The following is a 20714-nucleotide window of genomic DNA, read 5'->3' on the forward strand; positions in this document are numbered from 1 at the left end:
CACAGCACAAGTGTCTGTGTGTGGGGTTTGTGTTTTTATATATCTTACCGTCTCATGCATAATTGCAGAGAGTTCCCTGGTGAGGTCTCTGTAGTTGGCCTTCATTTCATCATGATACTCCTGCTGGTCCTCTTTGATGAGCCTCTCATTAATGCCCAGCCCATGACCGCATGCCTCCACAAACTGCCTGCATACACCACAACACAAAAAACATTATAGCACCCTCACAGTTCAAGGTAATTGTTTTTCCTGACTTTTTCCAGTATGGAACCTCACACATAGTATAGCCTACAGTGTGTAAATACTTACCTAAACACCTCTTTGAGCTGTTTAACTTTGTTATCAGGGTATTTCTTAGATGTGGTATCATCAAGGAAAGCTCTAGCATAGGCCAGTGGGCCAGCATTCACCTAGTGTAGGGACAGCAGGTTAGGCACTAGTCACAGGTTATAAGGTCTGCATTTCTGTACATCATATTCACACTGATGGTAGTTTAAACGTAGCTGGATTGTGCACCTGTACGCTGATGCTGCCCTGTAGTTTGAGCTGTAGTTTGATCATATCCACTTCACTCGAGGCACAGAGCTGCCGCAGCTCGGCTACTTTTTTACTCATCTCATCAATAGCCACCTCGATGGGATTCAGGTCTGTGTGGTGCTGATACATCACCGCTATCCGCTTCTTAACGTATGGGAAACAGTGTGTGGCTGTGGGAGAGAGACTGACTAAGTCACGGAGAAGAATGAAATCTGGACGATGTATCTGAATATTGTATATGATTTGTAAAATTAAATAACGATGTATTATTTCCTTGGGTAAGTCATGGCTCTTCTGCTGTTGGTTAGACACTCACGATTATCAGGGCATACAGATAAGAGTTGGACTTTGGGGACGGATGGATCATATAAAATCTTACAGTTTAGCTGACACACTCAAAATCTAATCTCTCTCTTATTAGTATTTATACAAGGAACATTATTATAGTTCAAGTCAAGCCACTTATGCCTGCCAGAATTTCCAGAGTTTACTTCCTACCCATAACCTGCCCACACATAATACTCAGCTCAGAAATAATTTACAACTGATTCCATAATAGACTGAGTTGCCAGTTTATTATCCACACCAACTACTTTCAAACAAATTGTTTATTCCAACAATTCATTTGCCATGTGACTAATGTGTGGTATAAATCTGCATTTTTAGAATAAGTTAGTGTTCACTGGAGTGTTGGAAAGCAAAGTAAGTGACGTAGCAGGATTTAAAAAAAAAAAAAAAAAAGGAGAAAAGACAACCAAAGATAGGCCATGCAACAAAGTTGACTTCAAGATCGGGTGTGTGCAGAAAGTCATTTCAGAACACACCAATTATTGCATTTGTCTCAAATGGGCTACAATGGCTGAAAACCATTTCAAGTGGCATAGAGAACCAAAAAATCAGCAGTATACACAGTAGCATATAAAATGAAATGCTGAGAAGGATAAAAATAAATTAAATTTTTTTTTTAAAAAAGGTTGCCTGGGCAGATGGAAAGATTTCAATTTGGTGTACACGGAATGACCCATGGAGCTCTCCTATTTGTTATGCACTTTGCAGGTTTGTGATGAAGGTGTGAGGAACTGAAATCCACTGAAAAATGTGTGAACAGCATGGCGTATCTGAACATTTGTGCTGTCCATATTCCTTCATGGCTACAGTTTCCATGATCAGACAGACACTTCTAACATGATAATGAACTGTGTCACAAATCGACACCCAATAGTTCCAGGAACATGCCAGAAACATGACAGCAAGTGCTTTATTGGCCTACAGTTATGAACAGGATTCCTGCACAATGTATCTAGCATCATACAGAATCCATGCCCAGCTAATTTCATGCTGTTCTAAAGGTCAAAGGAGGCACGTTACACTACGAGATAGATGTGCCAAATGAGCTGGCAACTGTGTGTTACGTAAACACAGGAATGAGATCGTGAATCCAGCAATTCCAATAAATGAAAACCTTCAATTCCCTTATGTTTTACTCTTCTACAAGGTAAAGCACTAGTGGATAAACATACTGCCCAATATTCTCTCATGTTCCTCTATTAAATGTTTGGTAGAAATCTAAAATGTTGAGGATATTATACTGTCTAAAACTCTCATACACGCTCACATACTGTAACAAATAAAAGCTACATACTGGTGAGAATAGTCCTGCGTTTGCATTGCTCCTCGATACCACCCTGCTTCTTGCCCGAGACAGTGAATGGCATCTCAAATACAAAACGACGGATGTTGTGGCTCCTCTCGAATTCAGTCTTCCTCTCCACCAGCTCCTTCTCCTCCAGGAAGGGAGTGACATGAGTCACCTGTATATATGCATACTTGGAATCCAGGTCTTTAGGATTAATCTAGTCCAGAAAGAAAACAATGGTAACAGATCACACTAAGCACAAATTCATATGCAGTCATTACAGTGCTCTCCATTTTACTCAGAAACACTCCCTCACCCTTCCTGAGTCCTGGATCATTTTGACATTCTCTGCTCCGAACTTCTCTGAGTAGAGTTTAAGGAGTCGCTGAGAAATCTCTGACAGAGGGGTAAATTTGGGCTCTTTGTAGATGTATTCTTTACCGTCTTCATCCTCAAAGAATCCCTGAGAAAAACAACAGAACCAAATGAAACACAATGGCCAAATCTGTAGTACTAGATACACAATCTTACCCTTTTTTTTTTTTTTTTTTTTTTTTAAAACACAAGAGCACACAACACAGTGACGAACACTAGTCATCTAGTTACACTGCACAATGATTATGAAATGGAATAATTGATGTTATGCATAGAAATCAAGGCAGTAGAGCATACAAATACAGCCACAATGACCAATCAGAAAAGTCAGCACCTGAATGAAGATCTAGTGTTCATTATGTGATACATTTTGTGTCTCTCCCATCTATTATCTTAGCAAGCCCAGTCATACAGTCAAACGAATGAAAGCAGTGATATGACTAAAACCATTACTTGTTATGAAATTACTATTATTAAATGTGTATAAAGTCTGCGATCAATACAACACTCCCTTGAGGATTATTTTACTTCTTTCCAAACTAAGGATCCACACAGAATCACACATTACACAGTCATGATGGGTTAGCAGTGAAGACTGTTACCATGCAGGCACTCTGGAGCAGTGAGAAGCCATGAGATAAAAAAGACACTTTCACCTTAAAACAAATTCTTACAATGAGAGTGTTCTATTGGTGCAAAATGCTAATTTAATTCATGGAGCGAATCTTAGACTTGAAGAAGTTTGAAAATGAAACGACGCAATCTGTCTTTCTCTCAAAGCAAGAAAAAAACAATTAGCGATAACTGGGTACTATGTTAGTGTGACACAGCAAACTCAAACCAGCCAATGTGTACCAGGACTTACCGCTGCCTTTAAGACACAAGCAGAGAGAGATTACACATTTAATCAGAGTTAAAATAATATGGATAGAGATAGAAATGACATTCTTGAAAACTACACTCATTGTTGCCATTGATGTTACTGTTTGTAATTACATGCTGTCAACCTGTCATGTCCTGCATTGCACACATCCATAAAAGTATTGTAAACCTCAGCTGTTGTGTGTATCTGGTTGTTAACAGTCGTTTATAGAAAAACGCACTACTTATGTTTGAAAAAATAATGGGTTAATATAAAACTAAACAGCTTTCCCATATGTTTAATCTCAAAATCTTCATGGCATTTTTTTTGTATATGTAATATTTTCACAAAGGGTGGCAACAATTTACCCAGTAACTGAACTTGAATAAAGGCTATACGTCTCTTATGGTGTGATCTAGACATTTCCTTACCTGTCCGAAGAAGGCCACCCTGAAGTAGGTTCCCAGGAGCCTCTTTCCTGTGTGCATCACCTCAGTGACCTTACTGTATGCACGGTGGAGTGTCTCATATAGGTGAGCCAGTTTCTGTGACATCCAAAGCAGGTGAATATGTTCATAAATAGCATAACAATGTATCTAGAAATGTTGATCTATCTCAGAGCAGATATTGGTGTAGTTTACGCTTCTATTTCACACAACCCTACTCTGAAGCACATTAGGTTCGCTGATTAATTTTAATCTGACCATCAGCTGCATAATATTAAAGCAGATAGACTGAAGCCTATCTCTATCCACTGCTGACCACGTTCCCTCCCCAGGGATACAACATAGTGTTCCCCCCTATTCCTGGACAGAGACAGCGCGTGGAAAGTTTAGCAAAATTCAAATTTGTTACAAAGTCATAAATCACCTTATTTCTTATTATTAATTAAAGACTGCACACTATGAAGCACATACTTATTGTGTGTAGTTTTATAATTATGAAGTTCCCCAGTTGTTAAATATTTGTTATAGTACCTCAAAGTCTCTGCGTTTCTCATAGATAGGTATGATGAGCTTGTAGATATCAGAGATGAGCTCATATCGTTCTGCTTTCCAGAGTCCATCAGCACACTCCTCTAAAAGCTCCATTAGGACGTCCTAAAACACCCCCAACAAAGCAAAAACAAACATTTATATGTGAAAAGGCAACAGATTTCTGAGTGTAAACAGTAACAAACTGCATTAAGGATGCCGTTACATATATTTGTTGATTTATTGCATATATTGAGTTGATGTCCCAGTTAACTCTCTTAGACCGATTTAAGATAAAACCACAAAGTGCAAACACTGTGATATAATACCAACCCTTGGTGATAAAATGCTGAGATAAAGTAAGTACAGATACATTAGTGTAGCCACAATCTCTTACTTGCTTTTACGTAGCCTTCTTATCTGTGTGACTAATGTACACGAGAACACTATAAACAAGCTATTGAATACTGCCCCTTATGTGTGAGCAATGAGAGAACACTTGAATGGTTAATGAGCGCTATTGCCGTCATTAGCTCTTGGAGAGTTTAGATATCGTCATATGAGTGACAGGTTCACACCTCATTGAAGTGCACGTCCTGCATGCCTACATCTTCCATCATAGATGCCTCCTCGTCAATGTTGGGCGTGACCACTCGAAATGCAGAGCAGCCCTGTTTAAACATGCCTATGTAGATACAGATATGAAGATACATGATAAATAATACAGTCAATAATTTGTATTATTGATAATATACTACTGTGCATCACTACTGGTACAGTCTATGTGTGGTTGTGAGGAACTCACCTTTTCTTTGAAGGTATTCGGCTACCAGTGCTGTCACATGCACGTAACACATGGCGGCCTGAATAAAAGTTACACACAAACAGATCTTCAAGACCGGAATTTTTTTTTCTGTGTATAGCTGGAGAGAAAATGTGGGTTAGTTTATATTCGCACCTCAGACAGATCCCCATTCTTGACATGGATGCGGGCCATGCTGTCCAGCCAGGTTTTGCGCAGTTCAGGAGTGCTGGCGTACGACTTGGCCAGACTGTACTGCAGGTCCACCAGCATCTCTGGATCTCGCTCATGCTCCTTCATCTGAGCTGTAGCCATCAGGACTGTACGGATTCGCTTTGTCAGGTCTTTCACGTCAGATGGAAAAGCGGTGTTCTACAAGAGCCACCAGAACACAAAATCTATCACATCTCTCATATCATAGGAAAAAAAAGCTTGTTGATTTAAAAAACCCCCCAAAAAACCTGAAGATGACTTGGATAATCAGTTCATGCATTTGTTAATGTAAGCAACTGTTGTAGGTCACTTACTTTAATGGTCTTGTCACTGTTTGCACAGTTGTTTATGATGGACAGAGACTGCTGAAACCTCATCCCACCAATTCCAATAACATCAGCAATCAGTTGACTGACAGCAATCACCACCTGATGGGAAATGGGTACGAACAAATCTACTTTACTTCAACGAATCTTTCTAAACTCACTAGCACTTTATCTCTTTTGCTCTGTAAGTGTATGACCTGCAGATGGGTGCGAACAAAGGACTTCCTGCCCGTGTAGTCAAAATTACTCTTCATGAGAAAGTAAAGCAGGTGGGCAGCATCAGAGCGGATAGAGCCGAGTTTGGAGTTACAGCACTTTAGGATCTCATAACAGAAGGATGCGCACATATCCGCACGGCCCTCGAAAAATGTACAAGGGAACTGCACAGAGAAGTAGAAATACCAACGATTAAAAAGCTTTACTGAATCTGATTTATAAACAATTGTATTTTACACAATAGACAATGTGGCCATTTACAGGCAGGACTATGTGGACTACGTTAAAGAAGTCTTCATATTGCAATATATGCTGCACCACTCACATGGAGTACACTGAGGTGAGGTCAAGCTTACCTTGTAGATAAAGGTGCGCAGGAAAGTGAAGACTTGTTTGAGGGCTGTCTCTGACTGGTTGATTTGTAGAAAACACAGATGGACTGCAAACACCTTTTTCATCAGGGGGTTGTGTCCATGATCTAAGCTCAGCTGGGTCTGAGGGAGAGAAAGGAGGAGCCAGGGAGGGTTGTGTGTGAAAAACACATTTTCCCACAATATTTTCAACACTTTTTATTCCAGTTTACAACTAACATATTGTACTCATTTCCTTAATAAATCTGTTTAAAAAATATGCAAATAATCATATACTAAGAGTGAAAGCTGGATGCTGCAAAGTTACTGATAATGCCATACCTTAAATCCCATGATGAAGATGCTTAGTACATCCAGTACTGTCAGACACACTTCAGTAGCGATATTCGCCTCCAGCAGTGACTGGTTTAACACATCTGCATCCGAATGACTGTAGGCTACACACATACACACACACACACACACACACACACACACACAAAACTGTAGAAAGTTCCAAATATTGCAATTCTACAAAAGCATATCTGCTAAATTCACTCCAAATAAGAGTGTACTCTTTTTAAAACATGAAATTACCACAGCTTACAAGGCAAGTACAAGCAACATCATGCAAACAGCATGTATACATGTAATAACATGTTTAACCGTTACAATGCAATTATGTGTGTAAGAGAAAGAGATGTGATACGGGAATGGCGAGGCAGGACGAAGATGCAATGTACTATAAAGAGTCAAACACTTCTAGCACTCCATCTCTTATAAACAGCATACATACAATAACATATAACCATTCGAATTCAATTATGGGAGAAAGATATGTAAGAAAAAAAGGTAAGAGGAAGGGATGGCAAGGCGATACAAAGATGCAATGTACTATAAGGAATAAACACCAGAATTAGTGTTCGTGACGTTTTCTATAAAAACAAAACAAAAAAAAAGTGAATTAGGAACTACTGATGTGTTGGTGATGTTATTATGAAATATGGAATCATGGGACATGATACTGACTCGATATTTTCTGGCATCAATCTGATCAGTTCTTACCATGATCTACAAAAATTCCAAGTATACTTGCAATCTTTCTGATACTGAAAACAGAGAGACTGGGTTTATTTCGTTGACTATGGGAATCTCACAGAGACATTTAGAGTTTTGAATGGCCTGGGGCAAGAGATGCAGGGTAATGAGCTGTGATCATGAAGACACTGATTGTTAGGATTATAATGATGGTGATGATAAGAATAAGAATTTGATGTATGAAAGGAGACGTAATGAAGTCAGTGTAACTCACTGTGGTTGTAAGTGTACGAGTTATCCAAGCTGCTGAGCTGCTGTAAGCGAGCATGCATCATTCCGGCTCTACTGCGGGACACAGGTAGAGTCTGAGATTTGCGCTCATGTGCTACAGACCCTTCCTGGCTCCTAAAGAGGAAACAGTGAGACCGGCACAGCCAGCTTTAGTAGTAGTACAGACAGACAAAGAAAAAGCCACTAAGGGCTCCAGACGAAGAGAAGGAAAGTAAATATAAATAACATTACAACACTTCTATAGAGCAACGAGAATTGGCAAACCTAATAAATTTCATTTTGATTATGTGGCCAGTGTGAATGACCTCTGAGATACTTGCACAAAAGTCCAAAGCGGTGTTAAAGACAACCTGAAATCAATACTGACACTATTTATCTTATAGTTTATGTCCCTGTGCACGATTCTTCAATATCAGTGAAAGGAAAATGTGTCTTCTTGAGTTGACTACATCGTCATGCATGTACAGCTGGTAAATATAAAAATAGCCAATAATATTACATAATGTTTCCCCTACTTCCATGCCCAGCAATCTTAGAGAAAATATTGCCTTCAACGTCTTCAGCAAATGCAGTAATCCAGGTGTGCTGCTAATTTAATGATAACACAGCTGTAGTTGCTGGCTGCAAAGCTCTCAAAATATGAAGTTGCTTCAGCATGCAGCACTAACAGCACAGCAGATAGCATCGACACAAGCATCAACATTTTATGCACACCATTAGAAAGAGATGTAAAATAAGAAAGAAAGCAGTTCATCTCATGAGGGTGATGTCGGTTAGCATGCCGCAAGTGCAGACAGACAAGAACATGCAAATGCAGAACAGTTAATTAAGCAGGTCCGCTCTTACCCAAGCATAAGTAGGAGCCGCATGTATATACGTGTGTGCATGAATGTGTGAGTGGATTATACTTGCAGCATGTACAGCAATAAAGAGACAAAAATTGTGAATGGTTAGAGACAACTCTTAACCCAGGTCTAGTGAGGTTCAACCTTCCAGAGAGAAGCACATTTCAAGCTACTGTATGTGAGCATGTACTGTATGTGTTTGTATACTACAGTGGCTGTAAACATATGTTTAATTTCAAATGTGTTGACATAGAAATGAGTCAAATTTAATTAAAACATATGAAGAAATATACATTGTATTCATTTATGGATTCATCATTTTAATTTACAAAGTTAAACAGACTTTCAGTCATGAATAAGAAATGACTTATAAGAAATCTTACTTAAAGTAATCACATATCTATTAAAGGAGCTATTTTCTTTCCCTTTTTTCCCTAAAAAAAAAGCATAGCAAATAAACGCATTACCTGGCAATGTATCGCTTCCCCATGTATCTGAACTGGTGGAGACACAGTCTGCAATATAAGACATATTTGGAGACATCTTCGGTAACATTATGTGACTTAAGTATTATAAGGTTCTATCTGCCATTCAATCTTTACTCAAAACCTTTTAACACAAAGGTCATGAACCTCAGAATTTGATAAATATTAACTATTAACTAAATAAAAGATATATAGTCAATGTTAAAAATAAGTACACTCCATGGAAATTGTTGGCATTTTAACTTATTTGGACAAGCAAACATTTGATCCTCTTTGAAACAGTGCCTATTTAATGAAGTTGATACACTCTTTGAAATGACATAAAATTGACAGCTTGTAGTAATTTTCACAATTTAAATGAACAAAAAAAAAACACATAAGTCACATGAAAAAAGTCAGTACACTCCTACATTTATCACGCATTCAAATCCATAAAATTAGAATCAGGTGTTCAAGATTGGGTGCCTGCTTAGGGAGTGCAGGTGGAACCTGTCTTATTTAAACCTCTCATATCTAGTGTCTGGTATTCCCTGTGCTATTGAGGTGTGTGGTGTCATCATGCCAAGATCTAAAGAGTTCTGTAAGGCCTTCAGAAAAAAGGTTGTGGATACCTATGAGTCTGGCAAGGGATTTAAAACGATCTCCAAAGCATTTGAAATACATCATTCTACTGTAAGGAAAATAATCTACAAGTGGCGCAGGTTACAAAAGACTGGCCGTCCCAGCAAATTCAGCCCAAGAGCAGACCGTGTGATGCGCAAAAAAGTCTCCAAGAACCCGAAAATTTAATTGCAGGATCCGTCCTCCAACTGTTGGTGTCAAAGGGCATGCTTCTCCAATCAGAAAGATATTGCACAAATTTGACCTGCATGGGAGGCGTGCCAAGAAAAAGCCTTTGCAGTCTAAAAAGAACAATAGAGCAAGACCATAGTTTGCCAATGAGTATATAGGCAAAGACCAGGCCTTTTGGAATAATGTGCTCTGGACAGACAAATCAAAAATAGAGTTGTTTGGCCACAGTAACAGCAGACATGTTTGGTGCTGACCAAAGACAGCTTTTCAGGAGAAGCACCTCATACCAACTGTGAAGCACGGTGGTGGGAATGTTATGGTTTGGGGTTGCTTCACTGCCTCAGCGACTGGACAGCTTTCATTCATTGATTCAACTATGAATTCTGCATCATATCAAAGAGTGCTTGAAGATAATGTGAGGCCATCTGTCCAAAAGTTGAAGTTGAACAGAAATTGGATCTTTCAACAGGACAATGATCCTAAGTACACTAGCAAATCCACCAAAGAATGGCTCAAAAAGAAGAAATGGAGGGTTGTGGAATACCTAGTCAAAGTCTGTATTTGAATCCCATTGAAATGTTGCAGGGGGATTTGAAATGGGCAGTACATGCAAGAAAACCCTCAAACGTCTTGCAACTAAAGGAATTTTGCATGGAAAAGTGGTCAAACATTTCAGCACGCCAATGTCAGAGACTGCTGGACAATTATGCAAAAACGCCTACAAGAAGTGATTTCTGTTAAAGGGGGCAATACTAGCTTCTCAGGCCAAGGGTGTACTTACCTTTTCCACAAAAGAATATCACATCTATTTATATTTCTGTTTAATAAATAATTGAAAAAGCGAATTTCCTTGTGGTTTTGTTCAAGTGTGTCAACAATATTAGTAGGCACTGTTTCAAAGAGGATCAAATGTTTGCTTGTCCAAATGTGTCAAAAAAGCCAACAATTTCCATGGGGCGTACTTATTTTTTCACACGACTGTATATCTAAACTGAACCAAAAAGTAACACTCCAAATAACAATTAAAAATAGAGACATCTAAAATGAATAAAAAATACTTCAAATTACGCAACAAAATTTGTCAGTGATGGTTTTTATTTCGCCTATAGAGGCCGCTCTCGTACTGTATAATAAAGTGTAGTATGTCGAGCCTGCATTCTTTACCAATGGTATCTGCAAACAGACTATATATTTCCATCAAGCTGTAGCAAAAACAAAACAAAACTGTTATTTAGTTTTAATGAAGAACTATAAGGCAGGACTTACTCCAACAGAGTGAAAAAATCCATCAGATCTCCAGATGAAGCTTTATTCCAGTACGTAAAGAGGGCATCTGAGGAGTATGAATGTTTACAGAATAAACTAATTATTTATACTGAGATATTCATGCAAACTAGCTCAATGAGAGTGTGCTGAGAGTGTGAGATATGCTTCTGGGTTTTATACACAGTATGCAGGTACTACATTAAACAGAACCATATTTAAAGAAGTGTGTGCATTTTTACCTTCAGACATGCTCTTGAGCACATGAAGGAAACACATTAACAGGCTCTTCACTTCAGACTGCTCTAGTTTATCACAGCGCAGGAGGGATCCACCCAGAGCTGCAGCCACATTGCACTGCTATTTCACACACACACACACACACACACACACACACACACACACACACACACACGTCAAACCAGCATACTATTTTCTCTCCAGACATTTTTCTTTACTTACCACCACAGAGGAAATTCTCTCTACGCTAGCTTAAAGAAGATGAATCTATCCCAGGTCACAACTTCACACACTCAAAACAGGATTGATTTGTATTCGGCATCCTCAATATTTTAACACTTCAGTGTTTACACTTACACTACATCATTCATAAGGACACTTCACTGAGGACACCTAATACAAAGCGGAGCTGTAAACCCATGAAGGCTGTAATATGGATTAGAAGAAATGCAGGTATGACTAAAGCTGTAAAGTTTTATAGCAGCAGAACTAATGTGTCTACCATAGCACACGGTTGGCACAGAAACACACCAGTTGTACTTGCCAGCAAAAAATAAATGCCTAAACCACAGAAAGCTCATAGGCTGTATGCATGGAGAGTATGAGGCAATGTCTTCACCTCAACAATATTGTCAGCTGCTAATTTTGGCTCTAATGGATGAGTAATAGAATTGATGTGCTTTGATGAAACTGGAAAATGAAAATACACAGTATTTAAGTGATCCAAAGGAATATTTTGGGATTTTTCAACCTAATCGTTATCCATTATTTCAGTAAAGGGATTCAGACATATGCTACAGATTCAGCAGACAGAGGTTGGTTTAAAAAAACAATGCATTTCTTATCAGACAGGACTATACACGCTTCATACATTTGGGTAAACAATGCATGCCACTTGCCAATATGAATGTTATTATTTCTCTTATAAAAGCTTTTATTGTAAATATCTTAGTTACTGGCAGAAAAAATAAGAAATTACACTTCAAACAAATACACAACAGCTTCCCCATGCAAAACCTGCTTATTCTAGCTAAGCAGATAGGGGGTTTTAAATCCACATGCATACACACACACACACACAGTTGCTCTGAGGAGCTCAATAGTGGAAAACAGTGCGAGCTCTGAGCAAGGTGATGGAATACTTGTGCAGTTTTTTTGCTGTGGGTGGCTAGATGGCTGAATGAGGGAGCAGACAGTAGTGAGAAGTCCATGGTCTGGCGCTTGGCCCTTGTGGAAAGCACCTTATCCTCGCTCTCTGAGAGGGAGCGTAGCATGCTGGTGGAGTGACTGCGCACAAAATGCTCCCTCTGACGCCAGCAAGAACAAGAGGCGACCACACAAGCACGGGTTAGTAAACACACACTCCTTCATGCGGTCCCAACGGCTCACACTCAGGCAGCACTTGCTGGATTGCTCCAACATGCAGGCAGGCAGATTTGTATAGCAATATGACTGAGTCAGGCATCAAATCCCAATCCCCACATCAGCCAAAAACATAAGACAAAAACGTGATTACCTAGGTGACAGAATAAAGCTAACAGTGCAAAGACCCATCGAGCCAAGATGGACATTCAGTTAAGACAGTATCCAGATATAGCAATTATATTTATAGTTATGGAGAATTATTTGGTTACTTTATGAGTAAATGCATGTTTGAGCATTTCTTTAACAAGCATGAGTATGTAATTGATGAATGAGGGACTGTGTGATTAGACAGTACCTTGTCAAGAGGATGGGATTTGTCATTGCTACGTTCTGGTAGGCTGCTTCCAGAGTCAGTGCTGATGAGGGAGCAGCGCGAGTCAGCGTGACGTACAGAGATGTTTGGAGTGGAGGACGCATGTGGAGTGACTAGATCACAAAAAATACTTAATTTATTAGCTGGTAAATGACACACTAAAAAAAAAAAAAATCTTCATTAGACCCAGGAGTTGTAGTTGATTCGTACTTTTTATTGTTTTCTGTCATTTATATTTATATATTATATACACACATATATATACACCGGTACACACATCTTTCATACTGTATCAATGCAATAAAAATATGTTTATATTTTGCACACTTTTTGATTTCATTAAACATTTTTAGTTTAATTAAACAGTCATGTTTATTTTTTTATCTCAATTTTTGAAACATTTTTAAGATATCATATTCATGAATAGTTCTGGTTCTCCATATGTACCATCTAACATGTACTGTTGATCCATTAGCAGTACTCTTCCTATTACTTTTGTAAAATAATAAAATGTGATGCTGTACAATAATGTAATACTGTTTCTCAGTGACTGTATAGCAACTGTCTTCTCTCACCTGTTCCAGATATAACCCCAAACACATCCTTATGCAGGCTGCTCTCGATATGACTCCCTGTTTTATGGGGTGTCATCAAAGAGCCGGTAGGGACCGGTTCATCACGTACAGTCTGCAAGACGTAACAGACCATCACATCTGAGTAACTAGGGGGAAAAGGGTAATAATAGCTGTATTTACAGAGTGCGGTCAGTAGGTGTCAGTCTTACGCTGCTGGAGAGACTGTTGGTCAAGGGTGTGGTATCTTTAATGTTGAGTCTGTGGACGTTCTCCTGGAGTAGGCCAAAGAGAGGCAGGTAAAGCGTAGCTAACCGTGCCTGCTGACTCTGAAACACACAATACACACTCCTCACACATGTGTATACACAAATACTTGCAAACGCAGAGTGCAAAAACAACACCACATGCCAAATACATGAATATATAAAATCTTAATATGCTAACTGAGTCTCACCTTGGAGGTGTAACGATCATCAAATGTATGTTTGATCATCATGTTCTTCAGCACCTGGATGGCTATTTGACGAATATCACGAAACTCCTGTAGAGCTGCACCCACCTCCCTTAATAAAAGCCCAACCAGGAAGTGATTCTTACAGAAGTCATCAGTTAGAGAGTAGTCCAGCAGAAGATCTGAGAGAAAGAACGAGAAAGTGAGAGAAAGAGAGAAGGGGTGAGAGGGAGGAAGTTGTGTTAAAGAAAACCAGTACACTATAAAAAGTGTTATCTGATACAACAAAGTGAGAACCAAGCAGGAGACAGCAAAGATGTCCATTATGTACATACAGTCAGCTCCAGAATTATTGGTACTAGGGATGCACCGAATGTTCGGCAATCGAAATTCTTATTATTTTTATAACTTAATTAAATAACTTATTATTATTAAGAAGTGAAAAGACAGAATAAATTTTAGAGAACAATGACGTTTATAAATGCAGCAAACAAGTCTGCAGTGTGGAAGCATTTTAAAGTGTCAGAGAAAGAGAAAGACAAAGACAAAGAGAAAAATGGCCGTTTGCAGACAATGTTCTGCTGGATTGCCTAGAGGGCAAAAACTTACAGCACTACAAGTTTAATTTATCATTTAAAATCAAGACACCCCGAACAGCATACAGAGTACGAGAAAGACACGGCGGCGGCGGCAGCGAAAAGGAAAGTTCCTCCTCCCTAGGTATTTGTCTGCTCCATGCACAAGCACCGACAGTGAGAGACCGTGTAGAGCTCCATCTCATATCATCTATGACAAGAGGAACCGACTTTCATGTGAGAAAGCAGAGAAGCTACTTTTCATAAAGAAGAACCTGACACTTTTCCTGAAAATGTAGGCTAATGTCTAGGATAATTATTCATTTGTTGTGGGTTTTCTGCGCTCTTTTCAATGCACTTTTTTGTTGTAGGCGTACAGAGTACATTACATTCTTTCAGCAGTCAGTTATAGGCCTAATCTATTCAAGAAGGGGGGCTCAAAGATGGCCAAATAAAAATATTTTTATTTTACTAATTTATTTATTTTAAGTTATATTGTGCTTTGTTCGTACAATGTCTGCTGGAATGTTAAAGAAACGTTCAATAAATAGTTTTAAATTGTAGTTTTTTAATTGACTTTTTCTTTGAAAAGCAAGACAAGATAGGAAAAGGCACATTTTGACTATTTAATTTATGCAATGGTGAAAAATTTGGCAAAATAAATGGGGGAAAAATGCGAAAAACCGTATTCGGCCAAGTGTTTCATTATATTCAGTTTTGGCCAAGAATTTTCGTTTCGGTGCATCCCTAATTGGAACCCTTGGAAAAGATGTATATAAAAAGGTTATAAAAATGTCTTTGTGGTTAAATAACTTGAGCTTAGAGATAGATGATGAGAAATCTATCCTGTAATTGAAATAACCTTATCAAAAACTATGTATTGTGCAACCTAGCTGTAGCTTCTTGAGAAAGGCAGCCAGATATTCAAATAAATTCTGAATACATTTACTTCAACTGAAAGTGAGATTTCTTTCATATTTTTACGGTGAGATTAAGATAATTAACCATAAAGGAATTTTTCATAACCCTTTTACCCATCCTTACCAAAGGGGCCAATAATTCTGGAGCTGAGTGAAAAAGGGTATTACATCAGATGTCAACTTTTCTGGTTGTTTTTTCCCCCATTTCATTTCATTTTTCATTTTTTTTTAAAAATGTTTCTGGTTGCCAAATTTAAAGCTCTTTTCTGTCTTAATAATCACTGGAATTTCTTTTTGCACCATGTTTGCTGATAAATGATAACGTGATTTTAGGATAATTAATGAGTACAAGAGTTGATTCAATAATTTGTCACTGTCACTTCATCCTTTTTTTCACAACTGCACTTAAGAGCACTAACAGAGTCGAACACTAATACATACTCTTTACTTACCTACAACTACTCTAATACTAAATGTAGCATAATAATTGTAGAGTGCTAAACTAAACTGGGAAGGTACATCATTTGTATTATAAAATGACAGTGAAGTAATCATCATTCTACACTGATTTTAGTATTCCAGGATTGATCAGAAAATGATTTGTTAATGATCAGGAAGGTAGGCACTATGCCTTACCTACCTAGAGCAGACTGAGACTCCATACTGTAGTAGGGAGCGGCTGATGAGGCAAACAAACAGAACACGAGAGCAAAACACACTCATTCACACTAAACAAGTGCTCTGGAGAGTGTTAAGTTATATATCAGATATAAAGCCATATCTGGTGCATACATATGTTATAATTATCTATAAATATAAACAAAGAGTAAAGACATCTTAAACTGAATTGTGAAGCTTTTTTTTTTTTTTTAATCTTTGGCGGTTTGTTATGTCCAGTCATAGTTCATATTGACTATTTTTCATATTCAAGACCCAGTAATAATTGATGGATTTTTAAAAAGATCATGAACGTCTTTTTAATGGGATGAACAAACATTTCTGCGATAATTAGGTGCAAAAAATAATCTAATATAGTTCTCACCTTGAAATCTCATAATCCGCCCTTTCCCGAATGGCATGGGCAGATTAAGAGGGACGTAGTGCTCATGGTTGCACACCACCTTCAGGAACTCAAATTTAAACTCACACAGTGTCTATGGAGAAAGGAATGGTCACGCATGAGCACAAACACAGCACTGTGGATCAGCTTCTCCTTCTTCTTTTAATTGACTTTACTATAGGTGAGCCATGAACAAATCAAGAATCTAAGATAATTTAAGTTTGTCAGTCATGCAAACAAGTTTAAAAAGATGAGTCTGAAGAGATAGAAATAATAATGCAGAAAAAGGTACCCTGGCATCTCCAGGCATAAAACAGTTGATATAGTTGTTGATCTGCTTGAAGACAAAGCCGCGATCCATGAAAGTAAAACAGCGCTGAGGATACAAATACCAGATGTTCATCAGATCGCTCAATTCTATATTTCCACTGGCAGCAACATAGACAATACAGTCAAAAGAAAAAACTAAATAAGGACAGACTATTTACAAGCACTGGTGAGCTCTGATATGTGTGACGACACGGGTCTGAATGTCATTACTGACCTTGATGAAGACAGCCAGGCTGTGGTTGGCATTGCGCGTTGCATCCAAGTTGTCTTTGTATTTCTGCGTGATGTGAGGCATCAGCATATTCACCAAGGTCTCCACTGTGTGGTGAAACGAGGCTGAGAAATGCTGGTTCCTGGACAGCTGAAGTGAAGAGAGCAAAGATCAAAACTTCAAACAACAGACTAGCGAGTAAAAAAAATAAAGATCTATATTTGACTTTTGCTCCGCACAGTGTTTTAAATATCAGTAACAGAGCATGCACAAATGATGCTGCAGTCAGACTTACCCTAACTTTACCGCTTTCTATCAAGTACTGTGCCATGGACTTCACTAAGGCCTCAAAAAAGTACCAGGAGTACTGAATATAGCAAAACAAGGAAAGAGAACACATTGCACAGATATAAGAATGTCAAAAAAAACCATATCAGGCCAGACTTGGCTTTGAGTCATTGTGCCACAGTGAAGAAATAAATTGCAGCAAAATACAAAGACAGCTGCCCCTTATGCAAAGAAAATATGTACATATCCGGTGGTCTGGGAAAACCCGTCTCATGTCACTGTGGCTGAATTCTGTCAAACAGACAAAAACTATAATAGCAACATAATTTGACACCCTAACTTTAAGAAAACATAAATGTATTTCACTAAAATGAAGTGGAAATGTTTTCATTTATTTTAAGGCTATCTTCATGCAAGGATCACGCTGAGACAGGTTAACCAACGCAGCAGTAAAAACAGTATGTTCACCTAAAGATGACTTCAACTTTGTAGCCAAGTGTGAATGTCACACAATCAATTCAGATCAATAAATTCGGTCAAAATGTCGGTAACGCTCCTGTGCTGCAATCATAACGGAACCTTTAAATGTAATTTTCTCCATTCAATTTTTTTTTTTATTTTTAATACTTTTCAGGGTAACCAGATTTTAAATTGCTAGAACTTTACTTCTGGTTGAGTTACATGAAAAAGGAAAACATATTTTAATTACAATATACATGCAATTGATCATAACTAGATATAGCAGAAAATGTCCAATTTCATCATGTGAAGGGGTTTCCCAGGCCACCACACATAAATACTTCAATTAAAATCAAGCATAATCATATGCATTGCATTATACAATAGCCTATCTAGAAGACATGTTTTTCTTTTATAATAATATATTTTATCTACCTATGTAAACCATAAAATAGATCACCTTGAGCAGTTTGTTGCTGGTGAGGAAGTCTGTGGAGGGCTTTAGAATGGTGGTCATGGCTTTGGCCAGCTCCTCGTGCACCGTTTTACCAGTGGCTGTGTTAGCATCTGACATAAATACGTACTATACACAGACAAACACATCCACACACAGAAATAAAACAAAGTATGAGCTTTTAATGACAAAAAAGAACCTGTGAGGCAAAAGTCAACTGCAAAAAATAGACTTGGTAAAATAGCAGGACTTTATGTCACATCCTGGCACTTAACAGAGTTGTACAGTGTGGATTTAAATGCATTGGAGGCGGGGACACAGATGGAACATCAGACTTTATTGATGTTGCTCACCTTGACATATGACCGTAGATAATGTTCCAAGCCCTCCTCATGGCACTGAGCCACTATATGGATCATAACTCTGTGGAAATAAACAGTCACAGTTTTTGATATCAGACATAAATTGGATTTATTATTCATATCTCTTAAGACAACCAAATAATAGCCTAGTAGACTTCTGAAATATTGATTATAATTAATGGCGTTGTCTTACATCAACAGCTTGGGATGTTTGCTTGGGCTGTTTCTGCAGAACCTACCAACTAATCAAATATGATTCAATTTTTTTTATTTTATTATATGCACTACTGATTTTTCTTTTATATTTATAAAACACACACACAGTATGTATGTATAACAACCTATAATATCCTCTATACATATATTTTAAGAATTTTCTACACCTAACGCCTTTCTAATGTTTTCCACTTCACTAGGGAATTTTCTTCACTGCCGGCGATATTTCTGAGCACATTCAACATCTATCCTCAACAGATAGATGATGTTGATGGTCCATTATTGTCTCCTCGCAATTATAGGTCACAACAGATGGCTTCAAAATGAGGTAGCAGTACATCGGCACATATCACACATATAATAACTACTAATAATAAATGCAAAACTTACAGATAAAATATATATATATATATATATATATATATATATATATATATATATATATATATATATATAAATAAATGTCTATAGTATGTATTTTACTACTTAAAAAGATGTTTCGACCTTCCTGAATATCAGGCTTATAGAATACTGCTTTGTGGTTTGGACAAACAGGTAAGAACTGACCGTGTGACATTGACCGCCACGTCCTCGAGAGATGCGCTGGTGAGAACGCAGAACAGCTGGTTCAGAATTGTGGGTAGGAAGTTTATCATCACGTGAGCTTCCACTGCATGCAGACTCTGGAGAGGACACAAGCACAATCCTTTAATCTGAATTAGCTGATCAGTTAGTCTTAAACGACTGATTAAATAAGCTTAAACCACATGTCTAATCATTCCCATGTTGATCAGCAGCTAGACCGTGCTTTATATTTCATCAATTGTAAATCTGGGCGCTAGTGTGTTGTGGTGGAAAACCACTGCTTCTGGGAAGTTAATGGGGTGGAGGGTGGAGGACAAAAAGGCCTGGTCGTGGTTTCAATGCTATTATCAGAGAGGAATGGTGTGTTTACACATACAGTCCAGAGACATGGGGTCTGTGTGACGCTCCCTACTGAGGTCTCTAATGTATGGAGTCCATTACAAAAAGTGGTATTAGACTGCAAAAACATGGCTGACTTGCCAAACATCCTCAGGAAACATATGGACAGGAATATTAATACATATACGTGGAGCACGTGAGAAAGTGACAGAAAGAGAAAAAGAGAATCAGAAAGGGAAGTTTTATATTAGTGTGTCATGGAGTCATACCTTAAGGTATTTGACCAGCTCGCCTCCTGTGGATTGGGCTGCAGACACAGTGCTCTCACAGTGCTGGAAGAAATTGTGCAGATGCTGATCCTGTTGACAGAGAAGATAAATCGAACTTGAAAATAATTCTTGTACACCAATAATATCACCGAATTCAAAAGACGGAAACACCACCACATTTCAGATGAAGTGAAAAGTGTAAGAGCTGTGCGGAGACCTGTGTGTAGATGGTGGACACAAGGTGAGTGGAGACCTTAAACAGTGGCCTTCCTCCATCAACCCACTTCACTTCAGGGCCTGTGTGCTGCTACACACACACACACACACACACACACATAGAACAAACAGAACCAAAAAAAATCACAGCTGAGCACAATCTTATAGTTAATGGCAATAAATAAATCTTGTTAAATATCCACTTAAGATTCGCAATCTGACACCATATGTTGGCCTCTGCAGGACGTGCTCACCTTGCTGTTGCCCTCCTGGCAGCTGAGGTAACCAGCGGGCAGGTTTGCAGCTACAGAAATATTCTGTTCATTCATAATCACTCTGCCATCCTTCAGTAAGGGCAGCCATGCATAGCCCACTACACACATGTAAATAAATATCACACACAGGAGAGTTATGACAAGGA

At 38.3% G+C, this 20714-nt stretch overlaps 1 protein-coding gene across 7 annotated transcripts in view; it reads right to left on the reverse strand.

Annotated features, from left to right (window-relative positions):
* The window catches only part of zmp:0000001200 (dedicator of cytokinesis protein 9), a 96730-nt gene that overhangs the window by 3609 nt on the left and 72407 nt on the right, over positions 1-20714 (reverse strand). The window contains exons 22-54 of one of the 7 annotated variants that reach the window (XM_053627094.1): positions 20548-20666; positions 20295-20384; positions 20078-20167; positions 19452-19567; positions 18660-18729; positions 18313-18435; positions 17401-17472; positions 17109-17255; positions 16857-16940; positions 16547-16658; positions 16145-16183; positions 14013-14191; positions 13768-13884; positions 13559-13670; positions 12966-13096; positions 11248-11362; positions 11009-11075; positions 8933-8980; positions 7604-7734; positions 6634-6749; positions 6298-6435; positions 5923-6105; positions 5714-5827; positions 5343-5558; positions 5190-5247; positions 4963-5069; positions 4388-4510; positions 3842-3955; positions 2490-2636; positions 2180-2390; positions 517-707; positions 310-410; positions 49-187 (exon numbers count right to left, since the gene is read on the reverse strand). In XM_053627094.1, coding sequence (XP_053483069.1) covers positions 49-187; positions 310-410; positions 517-707; positions 2180-2390; positions 2490-2636; positions 3842-3955; positions 4388-4510; positions 4963-5069; positions 5190-5247; positions 5343-5558; positions 5714-5827; positions 5923-6105; positions 6298-6435; positions 6634-6749; positions 7604-7734; positions 8933-8980; positions 11009-11075; positions 11248-11362; positions 12966-13096; positions 13559-13670; positions 13768-13884; positions 14013-14191; positions 16145-16183; positions 16547-16658; positions 16857-16940; positions 17109-17255; positions 17401-17472; positions 18313-18435; positions 18660-18729; positions 19452-19567; positions 20078-20167; positions 20295-20384; positions 20548-20666 — 3920 coding nt within the window. Of the gene's footprint in view, positions 1-48; positions 188-309; positions 411-516; positions 708-2179; positions 2391-2489; positions 2637-3413; positions 3420-3841; positions 3956-4387; positions 4511-4962; positions 5070-5189; positions 5248-5342; positions 5559-5713; positions 5828-5922; positions 6106-6297; positions 6436-6633; positions 6750-7603; positions 7735-8932; positions 8981-11008; positions 11076-11247; positions 11366-12965; positions 13097-13558; positions 13671-13767; positions 13885-14012; positions 14192-16144; positions 16184-16546; positions 16659-16856; positions 16941-17108; positions 17256-17400; positions 17473-18312; positions 18436-18659; positions 18730-19451; positions 19568-20077; positions 20168-20294; positions 20385-20547; positions 20667-20714 lie in introns of all 7 variants that reach the window. The other 6 variants (XM_053627093.1, XM_053627098.1, XM_053627096.1 and 3 more) reach the window with 6 other exon arrangements.

This window comes from Ictalurus furcatus, chromosome 6 (assembly GCF_023375685.1).
Source record: "Ictalurus furcatus strain D&B chromosome 6, Billie_1.0, whole genome shotgun sequence".
In the NCBI taxonomy this organism is placed as follows: domain Eukaryota; kingdom Metazoa; phylum Chordata; class Actinopteri; order Siluriformes; family Ictaluridae; genus Ictalurus; species Ictalurus furcatus.